This window comes from Ovis aries, chromosome 1 (genome assembly GCF_016772045.2).
Source record: "Ovis aries strain OAR_USU_Benz2616 breed Rambouillet chromosome 1, ARS-UI_Ramb_v3.0, whole genome shotgun sequence".
Classification (NCBI taxonomy): domain Eukaryota; kingdom Metazoa; phylum Chordata; class Mammalia; order Artiodactyla; family Bovidae; genus Ovis; species Ovis aries.
In genome coordinates, this window is record NC_056054.1 from 269,794,247 (window position 1) to 269,818,240 (window position 23,994).

Below are 23,994 nucleotides of genomic sequence, written 5' to 3' on the forward strand. Positions count from 1 at the left end.
CAGAAAAGACTCGTGGTTAGTGATACTGACTAATGGCCCAGCGAGGTGTTGCCAGTTTCATACTGGGCAATCCTGGTGATGGTGGCATTTCACTTTGAAAGAGATCTTATTGGGGAACTTATCTTAGAGGTGCAGGAGCTGACTAACGCAGTCCTTCTCTTTGCCAATCACCCCTCTCTCTCCATACTTCAACACACACACAGAGAAGACAGCCCAAAATAATGTTGTGAAGCTTCATGTATCAGTGGGAAAGCCCATCTCATTTTTAGCAGCATTATAAACATAGCATAAATGTTATGTATTATAACCTAAGTCTTCACTCATCCTCAGGAATATGTGGGAAAAAAGACCTCTCCACCAAGGAAGATCCTAATTCAGCAGCATTTTCTTTTAAAGTTTTAGTGAAAGCAATTCATACACTAAAACTGAAAGGCTCAAATGCCCCTAAAAAACATCAAGTAAAACAAGTAGTATAAAGGCTCAGAATTACTGCCATTTAAAACCAAGTTCATAGCGGCCATGTGTGAGGGGTCTGTTCCCTAGAATTCTCTATAAGGGATAGTATCTCCAACAATTAAGAACAAAATTATAATCTACACACTGGTATTTCTCCCATTGCTTATATCATTAAATATATCATTATCCAAACAAAGCCTGAAAACATTTTAAGAAACAAATATACTCACAAAGCAAGCAAAGAGACCACGCAGAACCGAACGTCTGAGGAACATACAGGACCCGGAAGGCTGTATGGTGCCTGGACAAGACGCATTTTACTCATAGGCAACCACTGAGGGGCAGAGACGGGAACGCCATCAAGAAAGAGAACGGCATTCTCTTCTCATCTCCAAGAGAAAGAGACTGATGGACAGACAGACTGACCCTTGGCCAAACTTTCCTGTTGCCAACCTGGCTGGCTTTGATGAAGAAGCCCAAGAAAAGGCACCCAGGACTGACCCAGCCTCCCCCGCTGAGACGCGCCCCGGGAACACCATCACCCAGAACACGGGCTATCACAGCCCTTCCCGTGAACAAAGTGGAAACAGAGGCTCCAACGGGCCATCCGGGTCCACAAACCGCCTGGCGGCCTTGAAACTTCGGAAACACTTAGAAACATATTCTCCAGAAGGCACAATCCTCCAAGCAACATTCCCAGATTATCAGCGTGAATGGAAAACAAAATGCCATTCCCCAGCCATAATTCACATCCCGGAAAACTGAACTAGAACATTCATCAAAACCGGGATTCGGGCCCCCGAGTCCTGCATTCCTGCACCGCCTGGCAGCTTCAGCAGCTGGGAGAGCCAGGCTCCGACGGCGCTGCTGCGACCACGGTGCCTACCTCAGTCCTGGCCTCCAGACCCCCATCTGACCACCAGGGGGGCCCTTTGATCGTGCCCCGCCCCGCCCCCCAACCCGGGAGCCGTGTGGGAGATAGTACTCATGCCCTGGGACGTTATTTTTCCAGACTCAGGAGACAGAAATCTGTTCTTTGCAGAACGTTGCAAGCCTTCCGAGAGACAGCTTCAATCGACTTCCCCAGGAGGGGAAGGCCGTCCCCCATACCCGCTCACACATGGCAGCTATTAGGGAGCTGCTGCAGAAGGCAGAAAGCATTTGGTCCAGGAGGACTTTTTCTTCCACGAGAGCCTGTTTCCCATCCACAAATCTGCCCGACTGCACGAGCGCTGGATATAAATAGTCTTGAGGAAATAAAACCACCCCCTCTCTCTCCCTCTCTCAATAGGGTCCCGTCCCCGCTAGGACACTGTGGAGAAGGTGCCCCCCCAACCTGCCACCCTTGCCCCCCCAGTAAGGCAGCCAGAGCCACACCACAGAGCAAACGCGGGGACCACACCAGCTCAAAGTGGAGAGCAACCACACTGGGCCCATCTGCATTTCCCCCAGCATGTTATCAAGTCTCTGTCTTGACTGTGAGCAGAAGAATTCGCCCCGGAGTCACTTGGAAACTGGCTTGTGGACACAAGATTCAAGTAAAACTACAGCACATCAAGTAGCTGAAAAGCCTCTCCCCACCGCCAAAAAAAACGAAGGCAGCTCAGGAAAACATCCACGTATTATTCCTTTTGCATTTCGATGTCAGACTCGTCATGTCGCCTTTGCCGTAGGTATTATGTTTGATAACAGGAAGTCGGTTAAAACTAACAAAAAAATTTTTCCAGTTGGAGGTGAAGGGCAAAGGAAGAAAGAAAGAAGAGAAAGGGGTCTATGAAAGACCCTTAAAAACCTCCCCAGCTATAAAAGCTTTTAAAGGTTGGCTTTAATCTGCCAGCTGCTCTTTGGCTGTTGCCATATTGTAAAACAGCCGCTGCAACACCGCGTCAACCACATGTCAAAAGCTATTCAGGGCGCACCTGGAATCCCGAGCTCCTCTCGAATGTGGACCTCTCAAGATTATTTTTTAAGCTGTATTATAGAGGAGCACTAGACGTTCCCCTCTCCTGTGTGTACATTTGATTCAGAACTAGGATTAAAGGTGCAGGGAGGGAAGATTCCGTGACAAACAACTACGCTAAAACCAAAGTTGTTTTCCTTTTTCTGTTAATTGGAGAATTCTCATTAACTCAAAAAAACTACAAGACCCTTCACTGCTCCACAAGCCAGTTTGCTCCTCAGAGGGGCAAGAACCCCTCCCTGCCCTACCCCCACTGGCAGGGCCACGTGAGACTCCGATGAGATCCGGACACCTGGAAAGCCCTGTGGTTAACTACAAAGCACGCAAGCCAGATGAGAAACCATCTTCCTGTTGTTCAGAAACTTGCAGAGCAAGGACTCGGAAGCGCTCGGGTGTTTGCTGAATGAAGCGGTCTGCGAGAGGAGGGGGGTAACACCACGTGACCTGACTTAGTCCAGGTTTCTTCATAAAGCACCCAGCGTCGAAAACGGAATGCCCCAGGTAGAAGGGCAATACAGCTTTTTGCCACATTTCACAAGTATTGACACTATCTTTATCAACAATATCTGGGACTTCCCTGGTGGTCCAGTGGTTGAGAATCTGCCTTCCAATGCAGGGGATGTGGGTTCGAACCCTGGTCAGGGAACTAAAATCCCACATGCGGGGGCTGGGGAGGGGGTGGGCAACTAAGCCTGATCTCTGCATTTAAAGAGATGCCCTAGTGCTACAAGGAAGACCCATCACAGTCAAAATAAAAAATTAATTTTAAAAAAAATCCCTGTTTTTGGTGAGGGAGAACAGGGAAATGTGTCAACCACAAATAATCTAGGGTTAAAATCAAAATGGAATGTTACACTAGTTTTTAAGCACACATGATCCTCCCTACAACTCCACACCACTGAAGCTGCACACACCGACATCACAGTGATGTTTTTGCCCGGTTTCTTTAATAAGAAACCCAGTTGTCACTTCTGGTTATGGTTACATCTTGAGCCCCCGAGGAGAAGGAGCCCCACACCCTCTGGCAGGATTCCTGCCGAGGCCCAGCCTGCTCCCCACGCTCGGGTGCCATCACAACACTAGCTCTGAGCCGTGAGGAAGGCCCAGAAGTAACCCCAGCTTGTCTCAGAAAGAACCCCACACTCCCCAGCCCCAAGCAGCGATGTCCCAGGATGAGAGAGCAGGTCAGGTTCTCCCAGGCTCCTGCCCTCTGCGGAGAGCGGTGCACAGTCCCAAGACTCAATTGCTCCAGGGAGGCAGTGGGGGGCATGGCAGGCAGGGGGTGGTTCTGTCCCATCCTGTCCAACTCAAACAGCTGCCCCTCTCGACACTAACCCCCGTGACTCCACGGCACACAGTCGGGGAGTATGCCTTCTTTCTGCTGTTTCCTTGGCAGAGATTGAAAACAGCAGCAGAGCCCAGAGAAATGGAAACAAGAGGGTGAACTTCTGGACCAACCGGACTTTAGGTCCTGCCAGGGAAAGCACTGTGGCTTTTCTGTAAAGTCTGCATTGCTCACAAACGCACTAGTGCCCCCCTCCCCCAGACCCCATGCAGGAAAGGTGTATCCTGGCTAACTCCTGGTCACCACCAGTGGTGGGAGGCTATGGTGGCCTCGGACCCTGGGTAGCCCCAGTGGTGCTTGACCCTTGGGCTGTAGCCATAATTCCGGAGAGGAAGTGATCTGTTCGCAAGCATTCACTACATAGATATCCGCACACATGTGGTCTCCTTTAATGGTTCAAGACAGTCAAGAAACTGCTACGTCCAGGCAGGGTTGGGGGGCGGCGTCAGAATGAGGAACAACCACCAGGAGCATCTTCCAGTCATTGAGCGAGAGGACCGCTGAGGCCCAGAGACGCACACGTGCTGAGCTGGGGGCTTAAAGTTAAACCAACAGTCAGCAGCCAGAGTAGTGGCATTTATTAACAAAGTCAGATCCTTTCAGAATAACTAACGTGAGTGTCAAATATCAAACAAATGATCAACTCCTACACAAGAGTACTCGCCCTTTCTTATTAAAAATATTAGTCATTACTGCTGGGGAAAATTGAAGGCGGGAGGAGAAGGGGACGACAGAGGATGAGATGACTGGATGGCATCAACGACTTGATGGACGTGAGTTTGCATGAACTCCAGGAGTTGGTGATGGACAGGGAGGCCTGGCGTGCTGCAGTCCATGGGGTCACAGAGAGTCAGACACGACTGAGCAACTGAGCTGAACTGAACTGATTAATGATATTGTAACAGCACTTTTAATAATTACATTTTATTTAATTCTGTCTGTGCTGCATCTTTGTCGCTGTGGAGGCTTCTCTCGAGCTGTGACGGTCAGGCGCGCCACTCTCTACTTGTGCTGCTAGGGCTTCTTATTGTGGCGCCTCCTCTTGTGGTGGAGCAGAGAGCTCAGACTTCAGCAGGTGTGGCCCGTGGGCTCCGGACTTGTGGCTCCTGGGCTCCAGACCACAGGTTCCATAGCTGTGGGGCCTGGGCTCAGTTGCTCTGCAGCATGTGGGATCTTCCTGGATCAGGGACCGAACCGAGTCTCCTGCATTGGCAGGCTGATTCTTTACCACTGAACCACCAGGAAAGCCCCGAGTCCTTGCCTTTTAACATTCAAGTTTTGACCTCTTATGGGATGCCTTCAAAGTCCAATGACATACAGTGATTTGGTTTTCTTAAACCTTTAATAACTGGTTTTGCTCATTATAAAAATAATACATGTCTGTAATATAATCCCAGATGACCTGACCTGCCTCTTGAGAAAACTGTATGCAAGTCAGGAAGCAACAGTTAGAACTGGACATGAAACAACAGACTGGTTCCAAACAGGGAAAGGAATACGTCAAGGCTGTATATTGTCACCCTGCTTATTTAACTTCTATGCAGAGTACATCATAAGAAACACTGGGCTGGAAGAAGCACAAGCTGGAATCAAGATTGCCAGGAGAAATATCAATAACCTCAGATATGCAGATGACACCATCCTTATGACAGAAAGTGAAGAACTAAACAGCCTCTTGATGAAAGTGAAAGAGGAGAGTGAAAAAGTTGGCTTAAAGCTCAACATTCAGAAAACTAAGATCATGGCAGCCAGTCCCATCACTTCATGGCAAACAGCTGGGGAAGAGTGGAAACAGTGTCAGATTTTATTTTGGGGGCTCCAAAATCACTGCAGATGGTGACTGTAGCTATGAAATTAAAAGACATTTGCTCCTTGGAAGGAAAGTTATGACCAACCTAGACATCTTATTATATTAAAAAGCAGAGATATTACTTTGCCAACAAAGGTTTGTCTCGTCCAGGCTACGGTTTTCCCAGTGGTCATGTATGGATGTGAGAGTTGGACTATAAAGAAAGCTGAATGCCGAAGAATTGATGCTTTTGAACTGTGGTGTTGGAGAAGACTCTTGAGAGTCCCTTGGACTGCAAGGAGATCCAACCAATCCATCCTAAAGGAGATCAGTCCTGAGTGTTCACTGGAAGGACTGATGTTGAAGCTGAAACACCAATAATTTGGCTACCTCATGCAAACATCTGACTCATTTGAAAAGACGCTGATGCTGGGAAAGATTGAAGGCAGGAGGAGAAGGGGACAACAGAGGATGAGATGGTTGGATGGCATCACCGACTCAATGGACACGAGTTTGGGTAAACCCTGGGGGTTGGTGATGGACAGGGAGGCCTGGCATTCTATAGTCCATGGGGTCGCAAAGAGTCGGACATGTCTGAGCGACTGAACTGAACAGAATGTGGAAAATAAAAAGATTTTTTTTAACATTTAATAAAATCACCATTAAGTCCCAATCCCAGAAATATACCCCCTATATATATTCCTTCCCGTCTTTTTTTTCCTGTGGACATATGCATGTGGTATACAGGTGTTCATACAAGATGTCACATCATAATTCTGCAGAGAACTGAATTTCAGTCCTGCCCCCAGTGAATCTGCTTAAATGGGAAGACCTCGGGCAGACAAGTTCAGCTGGGCCACCCAGAGTCTGCACCTCTGCGGTGCCTCTCCTCTGCGTGGTGTCATGCATGGTGACACCCATGAAGTCATACGTGACCAGATTTTATAGCGGAAATCACATGCTACTATGGTGTCTGGGTGTCAACGAAGGTCTCAGAAACACACTTCCAGCAAATGCCAAGGGTCGGCTGTACCTTGGGTGAGTGTTTTTTCCTACTTGGATCATGTGTTATTTTTTTCCATTTATATCAGTGCAATATGGAAACACATAGGTACCTCATAAATCTTCTGTGCTATTTGCTACAAAGAGTGAGTGTCCAGGCACCAAACTGTATAAACACAGCTGGTATGCAGTAAAACTATTTAGATAGCCAGTGTGTTTATTTTGTTCTTTCATAGGCCATCCTACGGTCCCACCTAGTACACAGTAAATGTTCAGTGAAAGGTGAATATTATTAACTGTGACTCTGAAATAATTTCTATGGGCCCAAAAGAAAAGTGCCACCGAAACGACTAAATTACACTCTGCAAAACTGATGGAGAGAGAGAGAGAGAGAGAGAGAGAGAGAGAGAGAGAGCGCGCGCGCAAGCAGGGGGGATCAAATCTCGGCCTGCTCACCAGGAAGCCTGGCTCAGCAGCGACACCGTGTGGTCAGAGATCTCAGATTGCCAACAGCACAGAGTATTTTACAGGAAGAGGGAAATAGGGTCTTCCGGCATCTAATCCCAAAGGCAGGTGAGAAACCTAAGGATGAGTCATGTGTAACAGATGATGGATACCAGGATCCTCCCCTTGTAACTTATTTCCATGCCGAGCAATGAGATCTATTAAGAAGGAAAACCAAATAGAGAGTACAGTCCGATTCTGTTCCCAGTCTGTCATCCGTATCTTTACCACGAAGCACTAGCACAATGACCGAGGTGCTCCAAGATGTCTCCAGTTCAGCATCAGAAGAGGAGCCGGGGGACTCGCCCAGAAGGACCATCACAGCCACCTTCACCTTCATTGGCACAATAATCCTTCGGAGAACTTCTATTGCAGGAAAACATACGCTAAAACCCTGAATTCCTGCGTTTCCTTCTACAGCTGACTCAAGGTCTTCTAAGAGAAATTAATGACCACTAAGCAATGAGGAAAATTCTGAAAGAGATGGGAATACAGACCACCTGACCTGCCTCTTGAGAAACCTATATGCAGGTCAGGAAGCAACAGTTAGAACTGAACATGGAACAACAGACTGGTTCCAAATAGGAAAGGGAGTACATCAAGGCTGAGTATTGTCACCCTGCTTATTTAACTTCTATGCAGAGTACATCATGAGAAACGCTGGGCTCGAAGAAGCACAAGCTGGAATCAAGATTTCCGGGAGAAATATCAATAACCTCAGATATGCAGATGATACCACCTTTATGGCAGAAAGTGAAGAGGAACCAAACAGCCTCTTGATGAAAGTGAAAGAGGAGAGTGAAAAAGTTGGCTTAAAGCTCAACATTCAGAAAACGAAGATCATGGCATCGGGTCCCATCACTTCATGCGAAATAGATGGGGAAACAGTGGGAACAGTGCCAGACTTTATTTTTGGGGGGCTCCAAAATCATTGCAGATGGTGACTGCAGCCATGAAATTAAAAAAGACGCTTACTCCTTGGAAGGAAAGTTATGACCAACCTAGATAGCATATTCAAAAGCAGAGGCATTACTTTGCCAACAAAGGTCCGTCTAATCAAGGCTATGGTTTTTCCAGTGGTCATGTGTGGATGTGAGAGTTGGACTGTGAAGAAAGCTGAGCGCCGAAGAACTGATGCTTTTGAACTGTGGTGTTGGAGAATACTCCTGAGAGTCCCTTGGACTGCAAGGAGATCCAACAGTCCATTCTAAAGGAGATCAGCCCTGGGTGTTCTTTGGAAAGAATGATGCTAAGGCTGAAACTCTAGTACTTTGGCCACCTCATGCGAAGAGTTGACTCATTGGAAAAGACCCTGATGCTGGGAGGGATTGGAGGCAGGAGGAGAAGGGGACGACAGAGGATGAGATGGCTGGATGGCATCACTGACTCGATGGATGTGAGTCTGAGTGAACTCCGGGAGTTGGTGATGGACAGGGAGGCCTGGCATGCTGCGATTCATGGGATCGCAAAGAGTCGGACACGACTGAGTGACTGAACTGAACTGAACTGAAGAAATGAGGAGTCACACGACAGTCACGTGCTCACTCATGTACCCAGTTCCTCGCACTCCCAAAGGAAAGCAGAATCCAGAGAGAAGAACGCAGGAGGGGAAAGCAGTCCCCAGGACAGACACCCAGGAACCATCAGACCAAGCGCAAGATTCAAAATGAGAAATGAACATTTCTCAGAACTACTCTTTCCCAAAGATATATAGTAAAGGTCGGCATGGGGTCCGTGCAGAATGTTTGTGTATGTGTATATAAATCAAATATCTGCTTCCCTGGTGGCTCAGATGGTAAAGAATCTGCCTGCAATACAGGAGACCCGGGTTTGATCCCTGGGTCAGGAAGATCCCGTAGAAAAGGGAATGGCAACCCACTCCAGTATTCCTGTCTGGACAATTTCGTGGACAGAAGAGTCTGGCAGGCTACAGTAGTCCATGGGGGTCACAAAGAGTTGGACACAACTGAGCAATTAACACTTTCACTTTTACATTTGTTTTCACATTGTCCAACCTTTGCATTCCCATGGTTTGTTGAGTTCTTGTTGTTATTGTTCAGCTGCTAAGTCATGTCCGACTCTCTATGAACCCCATGAACTGCCACACGGAAGGCTTCCCTGTCATCAGTGGGGGTTAGCAATCAACAGGAGAAAATGGAACTCCCACCCCCAGGCAGTTAAAAGAACCAGGAGAACAAAAATACGAAGCATCTTCTGTGTATTGTAATATACACAGTTCAGTTCAGTTCAGTTGCTCAGTCGTGTCTGACTCTCTGTGACTCCATGGACTGCAGCACGCCAGGCCTCCCTGTCCAGCACCAACTCCTGGAGTTTACTCAGACTCATGTCCATCAAGTTGGTGATGCCATCCAACCATCTCATCCTCTGCCGTACCTTCTCCTCCCGCCTTCAATCTCCCAGCATCAGGGTCTTTTCAAATGAGTCAGCTCTTCGCATCAGGTGGCCAAAGTATTGGAGTTTCAGCTCATACACAGACAAATATGCAAAACCTAAGGTTGTGCCCATCCTAAAGAAGACACGGAAAAAGCTAGACTTCCAAACCTCGGCTCAGAGGGGATTAAGACAAGAGCAGATGACTCTTTCCACTGCTACGTCCAAGAGTCAAGAGACTCAAGTCCCAAGACTGGCACAGTCAGAACTCACAGGAAAGGTCAGAGGGCACTGCCAGGGCCAGCCTGGGTCTGTCTCCCTCCCTGACCTTGGAGCAGGCAGGCACCCCTCACGAGTCCAGCCTCAGCCCTCCATGCTCAGCAAAGGAGAGGGAGAGATCTAGAAGGGTGACAGCCACATTCCAGAGGATGAGAAACCCTCACCCCAAGGCTCTGCCCCTTCCCTCCAAAGTGAGGGCTTTCCTGTTCTGTCACTCAGTTCAGTTCAGTTCAGTCGCTCAGTCGTGTCCGACTCTTTGCAACCTCATGAATCGCAGCACGCCAGGCCTCCCTGTCCATCACCAACTCCCGGAGTTCACTCAGATTCACGTTCATCAAGTCAGTGATGCCATCCAGCCATCTCATCCTCTGTCGTCCCCTTCTCCTCCGGCCCCCAATCCCTCCCAGCATCAAAGTCTTTTCCAATGAGTCAACTCTTCGCGTGAGGTGGCCAAAGTACTAGAGTTTCAGCTTTAGCATCATTCCTTCCAAAGAAATCCCAGGGCTGATCTCCTTTAGAATGGACTGGTTGGATCTCCTTGCAGTCCAAGGGACTCTCAAGAGTCTTCTCAAAAAGCATCATTTCTTCAGCGCTCAGCTTTCTTCACAGTCCAACTCTCACATCCATACATGACTACTGGAAAACCATAGCCTTGACTAGACGGACCTTTGTTGGCAAAGTAATGTCTCTGCTTTTCAATATGCTATTTAGGTTGGTCATAACTTTTCTTCCAAGCTCAGTCATGGCCAACTCACTGCGACCCCCTGGACTGGAGCACCCCAGGCTTCCCTGTTCTTCACAATCTCCCAGAGTTTGCCCAAATTCATGTCCGTTGAATCAGTTATGCCATCCAACCATCTCATCCTCTGTCGCCCCCTTTCCATCCTGCCCTCAATATTTCCCAGCATCAGGGTCTTTTCCAATGAGCTGGCTCTTCACATCAGGTGACCAAAGCATTGAAGCTTCAACTTCAGCATCAGCATCATTCCTTCTAATGAATATCCAGGGTTGATTTCCTTTCAGATTGACTGGTTTGATCTCCTTGCAGTCCAAGGGACTCTCAAGAGTCTTCTCCAGCACCACAATTCAAAAGCATCAATTTTTTGATACTCAGCCTTATTTATGGTCCAACTCTCACATCCATACTGGATGACTACTGGAAAAACCATAGCTTTGACTATATGGACCTTTGTCAGCAGAGTGATGTCTCTGCTTTTTAATACACTGTCTAGGTTTGTCATAGCTTTCTATAGTTGTATCTGTAAGAGTTGAACCTCAGAGGACCGGCTTTATTTTGACACTTAAAGTCACAAGATGGAGCTGATGCTTTGCCTTCTGTTAACACATAAAACAGAGATAAATGATGTGGAGCTTTGAGGTCTAAGATGAAAGTGCAAACAAAAATCCTAACATTAATCCCAAGAGTTCCCATTAAGAAGAGGGCTGACTGCCTAAAATCTGTGTAATGAAAATGCAATGAATGTTTCTTAAGTGGAAGAAAAAAAAAAAAAACATTGATACAGTTTTAATTTTTTAGGGGGGGTGGAATTCCCTGGCTATCCAGTGGTTACGACTCCCAACTTCCACTAAAGGAAGTGCAGGTTCGGTCCTTGGTCAGGGAACTAAGATCCTCCATGCCGTGCAGCACAGCCAAAAATAGAAGAAAAAAAAGTAAGAGAATGCAATGAATGTGTTTTAAATTTAACAAAAGAATCATCCATTGCTATAGTTTTATTTTTTTATTAAAACCATCACTTAGTCCATTTATCCTACGCACCAGGAACTTACTAGGCACATTACACACTCTTAACTCATTCAATCTCCCAACAACAATAACAACATAATAGTAACAATAATAATTGCGCTAAAGTTTAAATAATACAATTTACAAAAAACTTTCACTGGTATGATTTCATGTAGTCCTCAAATAATCCCACAAGGTATCTGAGTCCTAAACGCTGTCACATTTTCTGTCTCCTCCAGGTGGCATTCCCACCCAGAAAACTCACAGCTCTAGTCTCTGCCAAAGAGTAAGTTGGCCAAAGGACAGAGGACAACCCCAAACAGAATTCCTCAGGGAATTTCCAACAGTTAGGACTCCGAGCTTCCACTGCCAAGGCCTGGGTTCAAATCCTTGGTCATGGAACTAAGACCCCACAGGCTGTACCTGTGGCTTAAATAAGACAACAAACAAACAAACAAACACCCAAGAGAAAACTGAGAGAATTTTCCCTCCTTTAGAAATGTTGGTATAGAGGGTATATAATTTGCTCTTTTCAAGGGAAAGCAGGTAAGTTTAAGCTAGACTATCAGGTATTTGCTGAAATTACACAGTTATGTCACTAAACTCACAAGTTTACCTACTGAGGAAGAGACAGACCCACAAAATAATATGTCGCAAGTAATAAGAAATTAACAGCTTCACAAAGCCAAGAGATTATCGAAAAGACACACCTGAAGAACCTGGCAACCAGCCCAACCTGATAACCACCTCAGGCACAAACGAAGACAAAAGGGCAAGGAAAATTCTGAATACATTCCCAACTCTACGGCATTTTCCTTTTAGACCAAACTAAAAGACAAAAACTGAAACCCAGACCCCCCTTTGCCACAAGATGGCAGACATCAGCACAAGAGAAACAAGTTGTGGTTTTCCCATCCAAAGATTCCCTGAGAAAGGCTGAAATGAAAACAAAGGCTTTTAATCCCAACTGAATACACTGTGCTTTCCAAATACACTCCTGACACATAAAACAGTGACCTTTTCCCCCCTGGAGTGGAAAGGGCGATAACTTAAGAGACTTAACACCCTCTAAACTCCAGTGTTCCCCCTCTTCTTTATAGAAACACCAAAAACAAATCAGTTATACTTGGACAATTTTAATGTGATTTCCAAACCCAAAGTCAAAAGAGAAACAGAAAATGAAAACAGAAATCAAGGATGTCCTTGATGGCCCGGTAGCTAAGAACCTGCCTGCCAGTGCAGGGGACACGGGTTTGATTCCTAGTCTGGGAAGATCCCGCATGCTGTGGGGCAACTACTAGGCCCTTGCGCTGCAAGAAGAGAAGCTCCCGCAATGAGAAGCCCACACGGGCAACCGAAGAGTAACCCCTGCTTGCTGCAACTCAAGACCCAGCAAAGCCAAAAATAAACGAATAAGTATTTTTAAAAAGAAATCAAAATTGAAACCCCCAGCCACACAACAACTGGGGAAGGGCCACCATTCTGAAGAAGGGCATCTGAGGGGGTCCCTCCCCACCACACACTCACTCACCTCCGTGGCCGACAGCAGGTAAAGAGGCGTTAAGGCAGGAGCTTGCTTTCTGTCGCAGCTTAGGCCCAGTGTCGTCAGGATCTCCGTAAGGACTTCATATCTTCTAAAGTTGCTTGATTTGAGCAGGTTAAAATCCTCTTGCGTTTGCACTGCTGGAGAGCTGGGAGGTAGTTCCAAGTGCACCTGAGAGGGAAAAGACACCACGTCATAAATCAGAGGTGCTGAGGGACACAAGGGCAAGCAGTATCTTTACTAGTTTTTCTAAAAACTGGAACATGCGTTCTTCTCATTATCAACACTATATAAACCTGGAACCTGGGCATTTGGAAAAGAACAACAAGTGGTGAAAAGATTCAAGGGAGCCCATTAAAATCACGGCTGTGGACAAACGGAGAAATATACACCACCATCTGCCTTCCCTGGCGGCTCAGATAGAGACAAATCTGCCTGCGATGCGCAAGACCCGGGTTCAGTCCCTGGGTTGGGAAGATCCCCTGGAGAAGAAAATGGCAACCCCCTCCAGTATTCTTGCCTAGGAAATCCCGTGGACGGAGGAGCCTGGCAGGCTACAGTCCATGGGGTCGCAAAGAGTTGGACACGACTGTGCGACTACCACTTCACTTCACCTCACCATGTGTAAAATACAGAGCCAGTGGGAATTTGCTGTAATAACTCAGGGAGCCCAAACTGGGGCTCAGTGACAACCTAGAGGGGTGGGATGGGGTGAGAGAGGTAGGGAGGTTCAAGGGGGGGGACATATGTACACCCATGGCTGATTCATGTTGCTATATGGCAGAAACCAACACAATACTGTAAGGCAATTATCCTTCAGTTAAAAATAAGTAAATTTTTTTAAAAGCACTATGAAACTTTGCCTTAGAGATATTTAACCTAATAAATTCTTACTGATGGGGAAAAAAAACTGTGGCTGTGAAGGCTAAAAAGATCTGCACTAAATGACCATGGACAGTAATTTTCCAGGTCCCGAATTTTATCACTAGTCAGTCACAGGACCTCGGACAAGTCACTTAACATGGTTGTAGGACCGAGCATTTGGGAAAATGGATATGCTGAGAACCCGAATACAGCTGCTGCTGAACTTAGCAGGGCACAGGGAGTCACGCTTGAAGCTCCTGTCCTACCTACTGGTCCTGCCGCCTAAGCGCCAGGGATGGCAAGTGGCCTAATTCACCTCTTGAACAGTGTTGGTGATGGGGTGGGAGGTGAGATGGGGGTTCAAGAGGGAGGGAACGTATGTGTTCAGTTCAGTTCAGTCGCTCAGTCGTGTCCGACTCTTTGAGACCCCATGAACCACAGCACGCCGGGCCTCCCTGTCCATCACCAACACCCAGAGTTTACCCAAACTCATGTCCATTGACTCAGTGATGCCATCCAACCATCTCATCCCCTATCATCTCCTTCTCTTCCTGCCCTCAGTCTTTCCCAGCATCAGGGTCTTTTCAAATGAATCAGCTCTTCACATCAGGTGGCCAAAGTATTGGAGTTTCAGCTTCAACATCAGTCCTTCCAATGAACACCCAGGGTTGATCTCCTTTAGGATGGACTGGTTGGATCTCCTTGCAGTCCAAGGGACTCTCAAAGACTTGGGGCTTCATGTGTGTATTTAGTTCAGGCTTTGTTGTAAAGTGAAAATTAGAGGAGTTCCACCCATCAGTAGTCTGTGTCTTGGTGTGAAGGAACATACTGGAATTTCTGGCTCCCTTGAACTAGAACTTTCATATCAATGGTCTGTGTCCTGATATGAAGGAATGTACTAGAACGTCTAACTCTCTTGAAATCTGAGTTTAACTGAGCATTAGCGCCTCGACGACACCAGAATATTGAGTACCAGAAGAGCAACCTGAGCATGTTATTTTCATTTGCTTTTGCCAGGAACAACTGTGGGTTTCTGTTACCAGCAGAACTCCCAGCCTGATGTTATAAGAACATGATAAAAAGCTTAGTGCCAGCCTTCAGGCAACTTAAAATCTCTCAATCCCCACTCAAGCCTTAACCAGAACAAAAATACTGCCCCAATACCCTGACCAAAAAAACTGCACTTGTGGAAAGTTGAAGCCAATCTAAAAAGGCTCACAGAACTGTCCAGTTCCCACATTCCATCGGGCCAGCTGAGGGCGGCCCGCTTCACCCAAGACTGGGCCTGGTGCCCACTACCAGCGGTCCCCAACCTTGTTTGGCACCAGGGATCATCTTCATGGAAGACAATTTTTCCACGGGGTGTGGGGGAAGCAGGGCAGGTCCGGGATGATTCAAGCACACTGCATCTATTCTACTCTGATTCCGTCAGCTTCACCTCAGATCATCAGGCATTAGATCCTGGGGGCTGGGGACCCCTGCCTTAAACCATCCTGGAGGAGGGAGAAGGCAGAAGATGACATCCTTTAAGGTATCTGAATCCCACTGCATGTCCTCTATGTTGTTACCCAAGGGTGTGCCTCTCCTCTCCAGGGGACAAGGCCAGTGCCAGGACGGACGGTCAGCAAGGCGATGGGTCACGTTTCATCCAGGTGACCGTGTGACTGTCCGGAGATTACCTCTTGCAGGCGGCAGATATCAAATGAGCAGCTCTGTCCTCACCTGGGGCCAGGGTGGGGGGGCGAGTGTTAATGGTACATGTGCCCCCTGCACTAAGCAAGTACTCTGGGGGGCTGTTACTGAAGTCAACGTCACAGGTGGGAGATGTGGAGAAGGAAGAGGAGAGCTCCCCCTAGGAGCAGGCCTCAGGATTCCAGGAGGTGAAGGAAAGCAAGGACATTGCTTGTGGAGGGCTAGTGTCAGTTTCAAGATGAGGTGTTTCTACAATGGAGACGGGTCTCCCCTGGTGGCTCAGAGGGTAAAGAATCTGCCCACAGTGTGGGAGACCTGCGTTTGATCCCTGGGGTCAGGAAGATTCCCCTGAAGGAGGGAATGCGAGTTCACTCCAGTAGTCTTGCCTGGAGAATCCCCATGGACAGAGGAGCCTGGAGGGCTGCAGTCCATGGGGTCGCAAAGAGTCGGACACGACTGAGCGACTAACACACACACACGGTGGAGACGAGGAGAGAGGCCATGTCTGCCTCTGTACCTCGCTCTGTAAAAAGGCCACCGGGGCGCATGCTAGCCACACTCACCCTCATGGTCCTCTGCGGTTTGCGACCAATGTCTTACCCTCTGGCTGTAATGATGTTACCACAGCTTAGACCAGACTCAAAGCTTTAGTCAAAGCTATGGTTTTTACAATAGTCATGTATGGATGTGAGAGTTGAACCATAAAGAAAGCTGAGCGCCAAAGAATTGATGCTTTCATACTGTGGTGTTGGAGAAGACTCTTGAGAATCCCTTGGACAGCAAGGAGATCCAACCAGTCCATCCTAAAAGAAATCAGCCCTGAATGTTCACTGGAAGGAGACTGATGCTGAAGCCAAAGGTCCAACACTTTGGCCACCTGATGTGAAGAGCTGACTCACTGGAAAAGACCCTGATGCTGGGAAAGATTGAAGGTGGGAGGAGAAGGGGACAACAGAGGATAGGATGGTTGGATGGCATCATCAACTCGATGGACATGACTTTGAGCAAACTCTGAGAGACAGTAAAGGACAGGGAAGCCTGGCGTGCTGCAGTCCATGGGGTCGCAAAAAGTCAGACACGACTAAGCGACTAAACAACAGCAAAGAGCCAAAATTAACAACGTCCCAGGTCACAAACATGGAGAGGGGGCGCCACCAGCATCAAGGAGGTGGTGCTGCTAACGACCCCACCACAGAGAAGGAACCCATCCAGAATGTCAGCAATGCCATGGTCGAGAAACTCTGCTATGAAAGTACAACCACTTCTGCTGTGTGCTCAGCTCAGTAAGGACACAGAATACTTCAAATCCATTTCACAAGCTCTACTTGGACACCTTCATGCCAACGTCCTGGTTCATTTGATAATCAAGTGCCTGCCTTAATCCACAGCCTTAAAATTTTTCCTGCATGTCTGGTCAGTAGAGCGGTACACCAAGATTTCCTTTTTCTGTATGACGATGAATGCCCAAGGCATTAACTAGTTCCCTGGCCGTGAGACCACCACCTACTGTGCAGCTGTGGTCTGCCCTTGAAGCCCTCCTCTTACTGGGTTACATCAATGCTCCATTTACTACAAAGATGAAGACTATGAAATTGAACAGGGAAAGAGGAAACTAACCAGCCTGTGCTCATATTTATTGGTTGATCTCGGCGGTATGGTAGTGGCACAGGCCTGAGGAGAAAACAGTGACTCTGGCACACAGACAGTGGAAGTCATTTAAAATAAAAAATGACATTCTAATCCCTGAATCTCATTTTTGAAGCTGCATCATATTGCCTTTTTTTCCTAGGGCAATGCATGCAGGATCAAATTTTATGACAGTGATGGGGTCAGTTTGAATGGTGTAGCAGGCAGATTTGCTATGTAACTCGGAGCAACGGATCGCCACAGTGCCGAATCAATTTTCCAGTACAAGTCTGGGCACCGGGGTGGTAAAATTCACTACTCAAAGCTGAAATACAGCTCTAGGAAGTCAGGTTTTTAAGTGGATTTTCTGAGAATGCGCTGTTACTATAGTTACCATATTTGCAGAGAAAAAAAGAGGAGCATTTATTAGGCCTCCAAAAACGAATTCATGGGATTTGCAGCCCACATGAAATCAGCCTGGGTTGTACATGCTTATCTGGCCTGATGGTCAGATTTCTTCATTATACGCATCTATAATCTTCATTATATACATCTATATACAATTCAAGAAGTATTATCTTAAGAACAAGTGAATGAACTTTAGAATAGTAAAGAAACAAGCATCTGTCCCCTTGAAGAACGTTTGATCAGAAAACCCAAGAGACTTAATTTGTAGGAGGGCTGGAGAGAGACACAGCGTATGAAATGAAAAGAAGCCACACCAAAACAGAAGGCAACAATTCTCTAACTCAAAAAAAGATCAGTATAATAAAACAGATTAAAATCTGTTATACTCATCCTCGGAACCATGCTGGGCAAAAGAGCCACATCTACTTAGTTTTCTCATTAGATCACAAATCCTTAAGGATAAGAGTTCACCTAAACTCTAACAAAAACTTCCGTCCAAAGGTATTAAAAGATCCATAGTAAATGATCAAGAATTCTGAAGCAGTCTATCCTGCTACCTACGGTTTGCTTAAACAAACAAAAAGCTAAAAGGGGAACATGGGGGAAAAAAGACAGCTCTGGAGCCAAAGGCACCCCCTAAGGATGGGAAGGGAAGTAGCATTTTCCTTCTATCTCTGTTTCTGTTTTCTTTTTACTTATGTATTTGTATGTGTGTGTGTATTAAGTCCCTTCAGTCGTGTCCGATTCTTTGCAACCCCACAAACTGTAGCCCACGAGCCGCCTCTGTCCGTGGGATTTCCCAAGCAAGAATCCTGAAATAGGTTGCCATTTCCTTCTCCAGGGGGACCTCTCCCGCTCAGGGATCAAACCCGGGTCTCCTGTCTCCTGCATTGGCAGGTGGGTTCTTTACCACTAGCGCCACCACCTATGTAATAATTTGCCAGAAATCACTTCAAGATCATTTCACTTATTTGAACCTGTGCTCAGCACTTAGATTTTCAGAGCGATAAATCATAAAGGAACTAAGGATTTGAAGGTGTTTTGAACAGAGTATCCCAGCAGTTGGTGAGTGTCCAGGCACATCCCTGACATCAACTACAACATTTTAACATGACAGACACTACTGTTGGGAATCACCACCCCAGTTCAGTTCAGTTCAGTCGCTCAGTCATGTCCGACTCTTTGCGACAGCATGAATCACAGCACGCCAGGCCTCCCTGTCCATCACCATCTCCCGCAGTCCACTCAGACTCATGTTCATCGAGTCCGTGATGCCATCCAGCCATCTCATCCTCTGTCGTCCCCTTCTCCTCCTGCCCCCAATCCCTCCCAGCATCAGAGTCTTTTCCAATGAGTCAACTCTTCTCATGAGGTGGCCAAAGTACTGGAGTTTCAGCTTTAGCATCATTCCTTCCAAAAAAATCCCAGGGTTGATCTCCTTTAGAATGGACTGGTTGGATCTCCTTGCAGTCCAAGGGACTCTCAAGAGTCTTCTCCAACACCACAGTTCAAAAGCATCAATTATTCGGCACTCAGCCTTCTTTACAGTCCAACTCTCACACCCATACATGACCACAGGAAAAACCATAGCCTTGACTAGACGGACCTTAGTCAGCAAAGTAATGTCTCTGCTTTTGAATATACTATCTAGGTTGGTCATAATTTTTCTTCCAAGGAGTAAGTGTCTTTTAATTTCATGGCTGCAGTCACCATCTGCAATGATTTTGGAGCCCCCAAAACTAAAATCTGACACTGTTTCCACTGTTTCCCCATCTATTTCCCATGAAGTGATGGGACCCGATGCCATGATCTTCTTTTTCTGAATATTGAACTTTAAGCCAACTTTTTCACTCTACTCTTTCACTTTCATCAAGAGGCTTTTAGCTCCTCTTCACTTTCTGCCATAAGGATGGTGTCATCTGCATATCTGAGGTTATTGATATTTCTCCCGGCAATCTTGATTCCAGCTTGTGCTTCTTCCAGCCCAGCGTTTCTCACGATGTACTCTGCATAGAAGTTAAATAAGCAGGGTGACAATATACAGCCTTGACGTACTCCTTTTCCTATTTGGAACCAGTCTGTTGTTCCATGTCCAGTTCTAACTGTTGCTTCCTGACCTGCATACAGATTTCTCAAGAGGCAGGTTAGGTTGTCTGGTAGTAAGATGGTAGGTGTTGCAAGAGGGCATCAGAGGGCAGACACACTGAAACCATACTCACAGAAAACTAGTCAGTCTAATCACACTAGGACCACAGCCTTGTCTAACTCAATGAAACCAAGCCATGCCCGCAGGGCAACCCAAGACGGGCGGGTCATGGTGGAGAGGTCTGACAGAATGTGGTCCACTGGAGACAGGAATGGCAAACCACTTCAGTATTCTTCCCTTGAGAACCCCATGAACAGTATGAAAAGGCAAAATGATAGGATACCAAAAGAGGAACTCCCCGGGTCATTAGGTACCCAATATGCTACTGGAGGTCAGTGGAGAAATAACTCCAGAAAGAATGAAGGGATGGAGCCAAAGCAAAAACAATACCCAGCTGTAGATGTGACTGGTGATAGAAGCAAGATCCAATGCTGTAAAGAGCAATATTGCATGGGAACCTGGAATGTCAGGTCCATGAATCAAGGCAAATTGGAAGTGGTCAAACAAGAGATGGCAAGGGTAAACGTCGACATTCTAGGAATCAGCGAACTAAAATGGTCTGGAATGGGTGAATTTAACTCAGATGACCATTATATCTACTACTGCGGGCAGGAATCCCTCAGAAGAAATGGAGTAGCCATCATGGTCAACAAAAGAGTCCGAAATGCAGTACTTGGATGCAATCTCAAAAACGACAGAATGATCTCTGTTCATCTCCAAGGCAAACCATTCAATATCACAGTTATCCAAATCTATGCCCCAACCAGTAACACTGGAAGTTGAACGGTTTTATGAAGCCCTACAAGACCTTTTAGAACTAACACCCAAAAAGATGTCCTTTTCATTCTAGGGGACTGGAATGCAAAAGTAGGAAGTCAAGAAACACCTGGAGTAACAGTCAAATTTGGCCTTGGAATGTGGAATGAAGCAGGGCAAAGACTAATAAGAGTTTTGCCAAGAAAATGCACTGGTCATAGCAAACACCCTCTTCCAACAACACAAGAGAAGACTCTACACATGGACTTCACCAGATGGTCAACACCGAAATCAGACTGATTATATTCTTTGCAGCCTAAGATGGAGAAGCTCTATACAGTCAACAAAAACAAGACTGGGCTCAGACGGAGCTGACTGTGGCTCAGATCATGAACTCCTTATTACCAAATTCAGACTCAAATTGAAGAAAGTAGGGAAAACCGCTAGACCATTCAGGTATGACCTAAATCAAATCCCTTATGATTATACAGTGGAAGTGAGAAATAGATTTAAGGGCCTAGATCTGAAGATAGAGTGCCTGATGAACTATGGAATGAGGTTCGTGACATTGTACAGGAAACAGGAATCAAGACCATCCCCGTGGAAAAGAAATGCAAAAAAGCAAAATGGCTGTCTGGGGAGGCCTTACAAATAGCTGCGAAAAGAAGAGAGGCGAAAAGCAAAGGAGAAAAGTAAAGATATAAGCATCTGAATGCAGAGTTCCAGAGAATAGCAAGAAGAGATAAGAAACTTTCTTCAGCGATCAATGCAAGGAAATAGAGGAAAAGAACAGAATGGGAAAGACTCGAGATCTCTTCAAGAAAATTAGAGATACCAAGGGAACATTTCATGCAAAGATGGGCTCGATAAAGGACAGAAATGGTCTGGACCTAACAGAAGCAGAAGATATTAAGGAGAGGTGGCAAGAGTACACGGAAGAACTGTAAAAAAAGATCTTCACAACCCAGATAATCATGATGATGTGATCACTAATCTAGAGCCAGACATCTTGGAATGTGAAGTCAAGTGGGCCTTAGAAAGCATCACTACGAACAAAGCTAGTGGAGGTGATGGAATTCCAGTTGAGCTGTTTCAAATCCTGAAAGATGATGCTGTGAAAGTGCTGCACTCAATATGCCAGCACATTTGGAAAACTCAGCAGTGGCCACAGGACTGGAAAAGGTCAGTTTTCATTCCAATCCCAACGAAAGGCAATGCCAAAGAATGCTCAAACTACCGCACAATTGCACTCATCTCACATGCTAGTAAAGTAATGCTCAAAATTCTCCAAGCCAGGCTTCAGCAATATGTGAACCGTGAACTCCCTGATGTTCAAGCTGGTTTTAGAAAAGGCAGAGGAACCAGAGATCAAATCACCACCCCAAGGTGCTCAATTCCCTTCATTAAATAACAGTTTGAGTTTATTAACTAAAGAGTGTTTTGAGGCAAGAAGAGTGAAGTGACGGATTTTAGAAACAGTATAACCAACCAGAGGAGAAGCAGGCAGCAGAGGGTGAGATGGTTGGATGGCATCACCGACTCAACCAGACATGACTATGAACAAACTCTAGGAGATGGTGAAGAACAGGGAAGCCTGGCGTGGCTGCAGTCCAGGGGGTCGCAAAGAGTCGGACACGACTGAGTGACTGAACAATATAACCAGTATACAGTTTAAAACAAGCAAGTAGCTTTGGCTAACCCTTGGTTAACCAGCAGTCTTTAATTCGCCTTAGCTGGTAAAGAATCTGCCCACTATGCAGGAGACCTGCGTTCGATTCCTGGATTGGGAAGATCCCCTGGAGAAGGGAAAGGCTACCCACTCCAGGATTCTGGCCTGGAGAATTTCATGGACCGTACAGTCCATGGGGTCACAAAGAGTCAGACATGGCTGAACGACTTTCACTTTCACTCTCTCCTCCATCACAAGCCTTTCGGTGAAACAGGATACAAGACAGCCCGCATCTCAACCTGCAACTCACCAGCGGCAAAAATTCCCTGGACAAGGACAGAAGTACCCTCCCCACCCCACACGGCACACAGACCCTTTAGTCACCCCTTCAGGAACCTTCAGGAGCATGTCCCATCAAGAGACCCAGAGACCCAGCTGCCAACCTCCGTACCTGGCAGAGAACAGCTTCTCCTCCATGAGTCCCGAAAGGCACTTGCACCACCAGCCTGTCCCCGTCCTCACTGTCCAGGTGGCCGTGGAGCTTGCTGGGGCCGAGCGGCTCCCCAGGCCCCTCCTCGTAAACGTAGCCACTGCTCAGGATGCTAAGCCTCACCAGGCTCCCATCCACCTTGCAGAAAACCAAGCTCTGGACCGTGTCCTGCAGCGGAGCCTTGCTGGTCACCTGGAAGCCAGGCAGCGTGAAGGACGAAGCCAGGGCCAGCACCTTCCCTCCCTGAGAAAGATAGGCCGTGAACCTCCGGGACAGGTCCTCGGGGACGGGCTCCCCGGTGGCGATGACCAGCAGCAGACAGTTGTCCGGCCACGGGTCCCTGAGAGCGCTTTCCGGAGGCAGGTGGTACAGAGTGTAACAGTCCGTGTCCACACAGTCAGCCAGTGCCGATCGGACCTGCTGGAGCCTGTCCTGGCCATCCTGGGAGCCAGAGCCCACATACAGGAGGATGTTGGGGGCCTTGCCCGTGACGTTGACCCTCCTCCCATCCCTCTCGGTGGGGAGGTCGTCAGCGAGGCCCTCCAAACTGCCGCTGTAGTCGTACGGGAGATCTGGAATGTTCTCTGCAGAGGCAAACCTGACGGATTCAATGGTGCTGTTCTCAAGCTCCAAACACTCGTGGCAGCTGGACAGATGGAGGGGACAGTGCTCGACAGAGCCCACGCCTCTGTCACCGTCCACGGCTGGCTCACCGCCCCTAGGGGCCCCACCTGGCCCCCGAGTGGATGCAGAACCCGGAGACTGGGGGTCCTCCATAGTGTCGGGCTCAGGAGGGTTCCTCTGAATATAAGATTCGGGGTCGGGCTGCAGGAGCTGGGCTGGGGGATCTGAGGCCTGACCCTTAAGTTCCTTTAGGGCAGAGTCCTGCAAGTGGACAGCTAAAGGGAAGAGAAAAGACAGCCCGTCAACCCTCTGCCTTGTCTCACATCTCAGCGCAAAACCTCAGGGCCTTCTCTGTACTGTAAGACCTCCATTCCACGGAACTCACATCACCCTTCAACTCCACGGCCTCCGTGGGACCCACATAACCGCTCCCCACCCTCCACTCCCCAGTTAGAAGGGTACCCCTGACAGTCCCCAGTGAAACTGCAGAATTTCCACACCTTTCCCATACAGATCAGAAAACTTCAGACCCTCGTGTTGATTGGTGAACAGGTGGAGTTTCAGAGGTGACTGTGTCCACTCGCTTAGAGATTCAGCTGCGTGGGTGTCAATATTTTATGTGATATTGATACTAAGAAACAAGGCGCAGGGCCTCCCTGGTGGCTCAGCAGGAAGGAATCCACCTGCCAATGCAGGAGACTTGGGT

At 47.3% G+C, this 23,994-nt stretch overlaps 1 protein-coding gene across 6 annotated transcripts in view; it reads right to left on the minus strand.

The window, feature by feature from the left end:
• The window catches only part of HLCS (holocarboxylase synthetase), a 213,247-nt gene that overhangs the window by 148,138 nt on the left and 41,115 nt on the right, over window positions 1-23,994 (minus strand). For all 6 annotated transcript variants that reach the window (XM_012104997.5, XM_042238351.2, XM_060396293.1 and 3 more), the window contains 2 exons: window positions 22,626-23,563; window positions 13,002-13,184 (listed from right to left, as the gene is read on the minus strand). In XM_012104997.5, coding sequence (XP_011960387.2) covers window positions 13,002-13,184; window positions 22,626-23,563 — 1,121 coding nt within the window. The remainder of the gene's footprint in view (window positions 1-13,001; window positions 13,185-22,625; window positions 23,564-23,994) is intronic.